We start from the raw sequence: 10,042 nt of genomic DNA, 5'->3' as shown, positions 1-10,042 counted from the left end.
GGCAAATTAATGGAGGAGTGAGGCTGGAAAGAACTACAATAAAGTTGTCATTAAGTACAAAACAGCTGATTAAAAATCAGTACTTTTCAGCTACTGTGTAGCAGAAAGAACCCTGGATTTGAATCAGGGTTTGGATTCAAGCCCCATCCCTGAGTGCTGTGTAAAGATTTGGGGCTGGTCACTCTGGGCAATTTTCTCGCCTACAAAATGCAGATAATAATATCTACCTCCTAGGGTTTTTGTAAGGATCTAGCAAAATGACTGTAAAAGCGCACTGTAATCTCTAAAATGTTAGACAAACGTGAGAAACGTTTCCTCCCGGTTCTGGATTCGTAAATTTGGGATACGGACTACCAATCCCAACAGGCAAATCCTCCGCGCTCCCTTACCGGAAACCGGCGCAGGTCCTTCTGGGACTTGTAGTTTTATGCGGGATCTGGCCCGCCTTTCCCGTTTCGTAAGGGCGGCGCGGTGTGAGCCCCGGAACTAGTCGTCGCCTGAGAGGCGTTCTGGTTAGGAAAGAGAGGTCAGAGGTCGCGGGGGCAGAAGGCGTTTCTGCCGCTGGCCTAGTCGCTATGTAGCGGAGGGGTAGGCAGCCCCCGTCACGTTCTGGAAGGTTCTTGGGCTCGACTAGGGCAGTAGCCCCAGGACTTCTAGTCCCCGGCTTCGGGTCCCTGCCGGCTGAGCGGAGCCGCCGCCGCCATGTTTGGCTGCTTGGTGGCGGGGAGGCTGGTGAGGATGGGGCCGGGTGGTCTCAGGAAGGGGGCAGGACCCCGAGGGCGAGGCCCCGGGAAGGGGAGGGTGCGTTGGTGCGCGGGATGCGGGGAAACCCCCTCACGTCTAGCTGACTGCTGAGAGTTTGAGGGTGGGGAGTGGGACGCTGGGATGTTCGCTCTCCTTTCCCCCCAGCGCTTTTCAGAGTAGCAGTCACACCATTAGCTGCCATTTATCGAGTGTGCATTATCTTAGGCAATGCACGCCTTTTGTCTATTCCTAGTCATCTCAGCCATCTATGTAGCGCTTATTTGGCCCTGCAAACTTAACCGTAACTTGTGAGATGGTGGTTCTCCTTCTCATTTTGCAGTTGAGGGACTTAAGCTCAGTTGGCAGTAGAAATACTCGCCTGAGCTCATAAAGTGAGTTCGAGGTAAATGTGGTGTTTGAATCTAGTCTGTAGCGTCCTGTTTGTCGAAGATGAAGGTACTCGGGCAAAGTATAACTGCTGGGTCCTTTTGGAAGGGCCCTAATAAAAATATGCTTAACGTAATTGGAAATTGGCTGATAGAAACGCCTGAAACTTAAAGCATGAGATGACCCCAGAAGGAGGTGAGCAGCGAATTTCCTTATTGGTAAAAAGAGATTACCTTCCTTGATGAATTGTTAGGTAAATGAGTTAAGTACCTGGGATTGTTCCAGAAGAATCTGGAGGGTGAATCTTGCTTGCCTCCGTAGAAGCCACTCAGAAATCCATTTCAGACCTGATTCCTTTCACCTAGAATTCTTTCTCTTTATTTTTTTTCTCCCTGCTTTATTAAATGTTGCAGCCCCTTTGTTGAATTTTTTCATCAATTTTTGATAATATAGTGTGTACACAGTTCTAAGGAACCACAGAGATAAATTGGAGATGGCTGTCCTCAGATTTATTGTCTGTCCCTTGAATGACTGGGAGGCCCCTTTTGGTGATGGTGGTAATTGATAATACTGGTGGGATAACTTTGTATTACTCCTGCTCTGGATAGGAAGAATGAAAGGACCAGCCTGGGATTGAGTGTGGGACGAATTTCGTTAACGAATAACATTTAAAATGTGTGTGTTTTTCTAAAGAATAGGAAGGCCCTATGGAATCTGTGTTGTCAACTACTTTGGAAGGAATTTAGTTATAGCAATGCCTGTGTCTATTTACCTAACACCTAACCTACGTAATGGATATCCAGTAGGGGTTCCTTCATGACAAGATTTTCTTTGACGGTGTTTGACTTTTTAATTCTGGAGTATTTGAACTTGTTAATCAAAATGAAGGGCAAATAGACCTAGCGATGCCTCAACGTTTAACTACATTATTCTTTTACTAGAAAAATTCACCTAATCTAAAGTTATGGGCTCAGTAAAAGATGTACCCTTTTTCCTAAGGTCGAGGATTAGTGTGTCATAATACAGATTAACAGAATGTCTGGTGTCTTTGACAGAGTTGACATTGAAGAAATATTTATTTTACCTGATGATTATTTCAAGACTTGTAGATACCATGATTTTATGTGCCTTTTAAGATTATGCATGCCAAAAACTGGTAAAATTGAATTTAATACTAATATAGGCATTTTGGTTTATATTTATGTTCTTTCTTCCTTTGTTTTATCCTCTATTTAAACCGGAGGGTTTAATAATTTGGGGATTACAAATATATTTCAGTGAGTAGGCAAAATGACAAATAATGAATCTGCAAATAATGAGGATTGACTGTAATAACTTCTGAATTGCTTACCCATTTTAATTACCCAAGGTTCTTTACCTTCAAACTAGAAGATAAAGCTTTGGTGGCATGGTGTTTTGAACAGCCTTTCATTTTTATAACATTCTGAAGCTGTAGTGATTTATTTATGTAAGTAAAATCCTTTCAGGGCACTTCTGAAATAATTTAGTTGTGTTTTTGAAAGATTACATTCATTAAATCATTTTAAGGCTAAATGTATATTTTTAGATTTTTCTATTAAAATAAGCACTCTTTTTGGTGTTTTTGGTAATTCCGTAATTAGAGTATCAGATTGATCCAATGTTATACTTGATATAATGACTATAATTGACTATATTTGGTAACAGAGCTTACAGCAATACTAAAAGGGCTATAGAAACTTATCAAACTATTGAACTAAGGCGAGTTTCTTATATTCTAGGTGCAAACAGCTGCACAGCAAGTGGCAGAGGATAAGTTTGTTTTTGACTTGCCTGATTATGAAAATATCAACCATGTTGTGGTTTTTATGCTGGGAACAGTCCCATTTCCTGAGGGAATGGGAGGATCTGTCTACTTTTCCTATCCTGATTCAAATGGAATGCCGGTATGGCAACTCCTAGGATTTGTCACAAATGGGAAACCAAGTGCCATCTTCAAAATTTCAGGTCTTAAATCTGGTAAGAATAATATATTAAAATAGTTTCATAATTAAACTTTTTTCTTAAATAGCATAACATAGAATGTGGCTTTTTTTACTTTTCATTATATTTTCTGATTTCTGAAGTAATATGTAACATTATTTAAAAAAAAAAAATCAGGGACTTCCCTGGCAGTCCAGTAGTTAAGATTCCATGCTTCCACTGCAGAGGGCACAGGTTCCATCCCTGGTCAGGGAACTAAGATCCTGCATGCTGTGAGCATGGCACGGCCGGAAAAAAAAAAAAAAATCAGATGGTACTGACACATTTGAAAAATGGTAAGTGAAGAGACCTCACACTCACACTCCCATCCATCCTCTGCTTCTGGAGACAACCACTCACTGTGGTTTTCTTTGTATGCTATATACCTTTGTAAAGGGATTTTTCTGAATTAGTGGGTGTTTTAATAAAAATGAGAGGAATCGTCTCATAATTTGTAATATGCACATCAGTGTTTAAATAAACAGATAAACCAAGTAGACTTGTATAGGAAATACAATGAGAGTCCATTTTTTCTACGAAGCTTTTTGAGCTATTAGATTTGATTACCCCTTCAGTGTTCTTCTGTTGGTTGTATTGACATTGTAGGTGTTAGATCTTACAGAGACGATCCTTGCTTTGATGCTTGAGGTATTTTGTTTAGAAATTGAGAATGAAACTAGGTAGCATTTACTCCCATTGAATATCTGGTTCCTTTGAAAGTCTAGATAAAAACAGACATGAAAAGTCTTATATTATAAATATGTATTCTCCTGGAAATAGTCTGTAAAGTCCAAGGCAAAGTTATATTTAGGTAACATGTTTATATATTTAACAAACATTTTGGTATCACTATAATGATTAAGTTCTTGCCTGAGATCACTCATATTCTTAAAAAGGAAGATAGTTCTATGGACCAATATTTAGAAGGGTGAGAAGTAATTGTGGATGTTTGTACAAAGTGCTGAGAGAGAATAGGTAAGGGACAATTAACTCTTAAGTAGGTTGGGGAAAATTTCTGGGAGGAGATGATATTAGACCTTTTGAGAAGATAAGTAGGAGTTTGTCAGGCCTCTGAGAGGCCTATTGGGCATTCTTTTCTAGGTAGAGGTAATATGGGTATAATGATGAAAGTTTGACTTCGTGGTATGCTCAGAACGGCACAAGGTATGGTGTATAGGATAGGCAGGCACGGATCATGAAAAGCTGAAAAGCTTATGTATCACACTGACTCATTTGAATTTAATAGGCTAGCAATTTTTAACATGCTTAGATCACAGACCTATTTGATAGTGTCATAAAAAGTATGTGTTATATAAGCATAGTATAAATACTAAAAAATTTGCATGTACTCTGAAGCTCATCCATGTGTCCCTCCCCATAAAGAACTGTCCCTGTAGGTATAGAGGAGCCAGTGAACAATTTCAAGTAAGGGAATGATATGATCAAATTTAATTTTTATCCTAAGGACTGTGAAGAATGAACTGGAGCAGTTCTGGCCAGATGATGAACTGTTAGCTGCTGTTATTTATGTAGTTGGAATTCTACAAGAAGAAATGGGAAAGAGTAATATTTAAAGCTAAAAATTGTTTAGATTGATGATAAATACTAATCTCTAGATTTAAGAACCAGGACAGATTCTTACAGTCCTTCTCAGTGGGGGTTCCCTGAGATAATTATCCCTAATCCCTAAGGCAGTGGTTCTTAAAGCATGGGTCCCTGACCAGCAGCATCATTACCTGGAAACTTGTTAGAAATGCACATTTGTGGTAGGACCCCAGACCTACTGAATCAGAAAGAGTCATTATCAAATCACTTTTTCTCTTTTCTGTAGCTGCACCTAAAAATAGAAAAAATAAGTAGAAAAAAAATGTGGACAACTCAATACACTTTAGTGAAGTTAAATATAAAGAGAAAGTAATAAAGGAACCAGAGAGAGAAGACAAGTCATTAATAACTGAACAGCAATGAGTCAGTTTAGCAGATTTATGAACAGCATGAATAGAGGTCAAAAGTCAATAGATGAGTATCTTCAAAGTGCCAAGGAAAAATAAAATAACCCTCAAAGCTATCATTGTAAAGTGAAGGAGAAATAAATGTGTTTTCATGTGGAGATGTAGAGTTTACTACTAATAGACCATTACTGAAAGAACTGCTGAAGGTAGTTGTACTTTAATAGGAAGGAACTGAATCCCTGAATGTAGAAGGGTATGCAAGACTCAAAGTTAGCAAAGAAATTGGTAAACATATAGACAAATCAGGACAACCTGATTACATAAAACAATACAACAAATAAATGCACAAGAATTAAATACTGTACTGGAAAACAGTGCATATGATAGTAGGGGTAGTGATCTGAGTAAGCTTTCTAAGGTCCTGTGGTTTAGAAGGAGTAATAAAATTGATTCTACTTTAAAGTAATCCTGTTAAAATTTTAAGGAAAACTTAAAAAAAAAGAAAAAGAGGGAAAAATACATGGTATGTGAAAAACAAAATGAGATGGTAGAAATAATTTTACATATATCAGTTATCAAAATAAATCTAAACAGACTAAACTTACCAGAGAAAGCATGGAGACTCCAGGATGGGATTTTTTTTTAAAGGCAGCAAACTAATAATTATAGTGATGTTTATCAGTAACATGTCTAAAATATTCTAACACAAGGAACCCCCCAAAAAGCTGTTATAGGTGTGTTTTAGAAAAATGGGACTAAGGCAAAAGCATTATCAAGGATTAAGAGGTTCATTCACTAGGAATGAAATAATTCACTAGGAAGACTTAAATATTTCTAGGAAAAAGTGAATGTCATGAATTTGTGTGTATATAAAACATAACTTCAAATATAAAAAAAAATTGACTTTACAATGATAAGTGGACAACCTTACAATCAATATTTTAATATACCTCTTGATAATTAATACATCAAGTAAATAAAATACTAGTAAAGAAGGAAAATTTGAATAAAGAATTAACAAACTTGAGCTAATGGACACTATAGAACCCTGAAACTAATAATTAGATCATACACACTTTTTAAGTACACAGAACATTTATGAAATTTGACCACATGCCAAGTCATGAAGCAAGCTGTAGCAAATGGGAGATTATCAGTATGCAACCCACAATGCAGTGTAATTACAAATCAAAAGATTAAACATTGCCATGTTTAGAAATTCAAAAATATTTTAACTAATGGGTCATAGAAGAAATGACCGTGGAAATTAAACTTCCACAGAAACCAAAGCAAAATAAAACATCACATATCAAACCTTTTGAATGCAGGTAAGGTAGTACTAAAGAGATTAACTCTTAGGCTTAAACGTGTGTATATGAAAAGAGATTGAAATGAGTGGGCTAAGTATTGAACATAGCAACGCAAAGAGAGTAGATGAAAAAATGGTAATGCTAAGAATAGAAATTAGTGACAGAAAGCAAAGAAATGATAGAGGGCCTTAATGAAATAAAAATCTGATTCTTTGAAAAGACTAATAAAATGATGAGCTATTGAAAAGATATATTTAGGAAAAAGAAGACACAATGTTATTGAAAATGTGAAAATGGAGACATAACTATAACTGTAGTAGAGACTAAGTAAAATTTACAAGAAATTTTATGCCAATGCATTTGAGAACAACAAAGGAACTGATGAAATTGGTTATTTTCTAGAAAAATATACTAAAGAAAACTGACTCAAATAAATTTAAATCATGAATAGATACAATATCAATAAAGAAATTAAAATGAGTAATTAAAAATATACCTCTCCCGATGTGAATGGACCTAGAGTCTGTCATATAGAGTGAGGTAAGCTGGAAAGAGAAAAACAAATATCATATATTAACGCATATATGTGGAATCTAGAAAAACGGTACAGATGAAACTATTTGTAGGGTAGGAATAGAGACGTAGACGTAGAGAATGGACATGTGGACACGGGGAAGGGGAGAGTGGGACGAATTGGGAGATTAGGTTTGACATAAATACACTACCATGTGTAAAATAGGTAACTAGTGGGAACCTGCTGTATAGCTCAGGGAGCTCAGCGTGGTGCTCTGTGACGACCTAGATGGGTGGGATTGGGGGGGTTGGGAGGGAGGTCCAAGAGGGAGGAGATATACATATACATATAGCTGATTCACTTCATTGTACAGCAGAAACAAACACAACATTGTAAAGCAGTTTTACTCCAATTAAAAAAAAAAAATACCTCTCCCTTTCACATACAACTGTTAGACCCAGATGGTTTACAAAGTTCCACTATACCTTTATGAAACAGATTGTTCATATCTCATATAAAGTGTCAGAGAATAGGAAAAGAAGCAAAGTTACCCTAAGTTTAGTTTTTTTTTTTTTCGAATATTTTTTTTTTAATTTATTTATTTTTTTTTTTTTATTTTTTTTTGGCTGTGTTGGGTCTTCGTTGCTGCGCACAGGCTTTCTCTAGTTGCGGTGAGCGGGGGCTACTCTTCCTTGCAGTGTGCGGGTTTCTCATTGCGGTGGCCTCTCCTGTTGCGGAGCATGGGCTCTAGGTGCGCGGGCCCCAGTAGCTGTGGCTCGCGGGCTAAGTAGTTGTGGCTCGTGGGCTCTAGAGCACAGGCTCAGCAGTTGTGGCACACAGGCCCAGTTGCTCTGCGGCATGTGGGATCTTCCCGGACCAGGGCTCGAACCCGTGTCCCCTGCATTGGCAGGTGGATTCTTAACCACTGCACCACCAGGGAAGCCCCTAAGTTTAGATTTTGAAGCTAATATAACCTCCTTATCAAAAAGGACAAGAGCAATATGAAAGAGGAAATTTGGCCTAAGCCAGTTTTATTTATTTTGGATTTTTATATCTTTGTATGTATACAAGTTACAAAGTGAATTTAATAAGATATCTTTATTTTTAAAAACTTCATTATAGAAAATTCAAGATGTACAAAAGCAGACCAAATGGAATATTGAACCCTTCTCTAGTCATCACGCAGCTTCAAAAATGACCAACTCATAACTGAATCACTTTGTTGTACACCTGAACACTTAAAAACAAATAATTTCTTAATATCGGATTGAACATTTAATCAGTGTTCAGATTTCCAATGGTCTCAGAAGTCTTATGTTTATATATTTTAAAGTTTTAAAATATTTTCAGTCAGCATCTGAATAGTAAAGTCCCTACATTGCAATTAATTGGTTGATAGATCTCTCAAGTATTTTTTATAAAAATCAAAGATTTAATGTATTCTGTCTCTATTTCCAGTAAATTATCTGGATTTAGAGGTTTGATCAGATTTCATTCAAATGCATTTTAAAAATTTTTTGGCAAGTTTATTATAGGCAATGGTGTGTTCTTTGATCAGGAAGTGTATTTTATATATATGTATACACACACACACACACATATATAGTTATCTCTTTGGGAAATTAGCAGCCATTTATATGCAATGCTTAGATTAGCTAATTCAAAATGATAATATTCTAATTGTCATTTATTAGCTGTAAAGAGACACTTGCTATGGGTAGCGTCATTATAAGGCAGGATAAATGCTTGATTATTAATATATCCGTGTTCAAAAAATGAGTTGATACCCTAACATACTCTGGAAGTAATAAGTTTTTTTTTAAAGAATTATGATATCATTGATGTGTGTGTGTGTATTTATTTATATTTGATGTGTTCTAACCATTTGTGTATCATCAGGATCCATTGGACCTAATTTTAATTTTTCAGTTTCTCTTTTAGGCAGATATTGATATTTCATGACTTTTATTGTTTCTAAAGAAATCCCTCAAAGAACAGGGAAAATTAAGTTTTTTTTGTGACTAACAATTTTAATAGCTTTATTGAGTTATAATTTACATACAGTAATTTGCATATATTTAAAGTATACAGTTTGGTAATTTTTGATATGTGTATACACCTGTAAAACCATTACCACAATCAAGGTAATGAACATATCCATCATCCCTAAAAGTTTCCTAGTGCTCCTTTGTAATCCCCTCTCCTATTTCCTCCTCCACCCCAGGAAACTACTGATCCGCTTTCTGTCACTATAAAATAGTTTGCATTTTCTAGGGTTTTCTTTCACTCAGCATGATTACTTTTACAGTCATCCATGTTGTAGTATGACTCACTACAATAGTAATTCATTCCTATTTATTTCTGGGTAGTTGTGTGGTATACCACCATTTGTGTATCCATTCACCTGTTGATGGACATTTGGATTGTTTCAGTTTTTGGCTCATAAAAATAAAGCCGCTATGAACATTTGTGTATAAGTCTGTATGGACATATGGTTTCATTTCTCTTAGATAAATATTTGAGAGTGGAATGGCTGGATCATAATGGTACTTCTGTGTTAAACTCTTTAAGAAACTGCCAAACTATTTTGCAACATGGTGGTTCCATTTTACATTTCAATCTGCAGTATATGAAAGTTCCACTTCCTCCCTGTCCTTGTCAACGCATGGTCAGTTTTACGTGTTCTAATAGATATATAGTGGTATCCCATTAGGTTTTAAATTTGCATTTCCCTAATGACTAATGATACTGAGCATTTTTTGAAGTGCTTATTTGCTTTCTCTGTATCTTCCTTGGTGAAGTGTTTATTCAAATCTTTTGCCTTTTTTTTTTTAATTGCGTTGTTTTCTTATTGAGTTTATTTTATTTTATTTTATATTTTTGGCTGCGCTGGGTCTTCGTTGCTGCTTGCGGGCTTTGTCTAGTTGCTGCAAGCCGGGGCTACTCTTCGTTGTGGTGCACGAGCTTCTCATTGTGGTGGCTTCTCATTGTGGAGCATGGGCTCTAGGCCTGCGGGCTCAGTAGTTGCGGCATGTGGGCCCTAGAGCATGCGGGCTTCAGTAGTTGCAGTGTGTGGGCCCAGTAGTTATGGCACGCGGGCCCTAGAGCATGTGGGCTTCAGTAGTTGCAGCATA

The 10,042-nt window shown here is 36.9% G+C and overlaps 1 protein-coding gene across 3 annotated transcripts in view; it reads left to right on the top strand.

The window, feature by feature from the left end:
* The first annotated feature begins 476 nt into the window (after window positions 1-476).
* The window catches only part of HIKESHI (heat shock protein nuclear import factor hikeshi), a 34,109-nt gene continuing 24,543 nt past the window's right edge, over window positions 477-10,042 (top strand). Inside the window, exons 1-3 of one of the 3 annotated variants that reach the window (XM_036861929.1) lie at window positions 520-732; window positions 2,501-2,599; window positions 2,892-3,129. In XM_036861929.1, coding sequence (XP_036717824.1) covers window positions 2,979-3,129 — 151 coding nt within the window. In that variant the 5' untranslated portion in view covers window positions 520-732; window positions 2,501-2,599; window positions 2,892-2,978. Of the gene's footprint in view, window positions 733-1,084; window positions 1,327-2,500; window positions 2,600-2,891; window positions 3,130-10,042 lie in introns of those variants that run through there. The other 2 variants (XM_036861927.1, XM_036861928.1) reach the window with 2 other exon arrangements.

The sequence above is a fragment of the Balaenoptera musculus genome, chromosome 8 (genome assembly GCF_009873245.2).
Source record: "Balaenoptera musculus isolate JJ_BM4_2016_0621 chromosome 8, mBalMus1.pri.v3, whole genome shotgun sequence".
Lineage (NCBI taxonomy): Eukaryota > Metazoa > Chordata > Mammalia > Artiodactyla > Balaenopteridae > Balaenoptera > Balaenoptera musculus.
The sequence above is the reverse complement of the archived record's forward strand: the minus strand, read 5'-3'. Positions and strand labels throughout refer to the sequence as shown.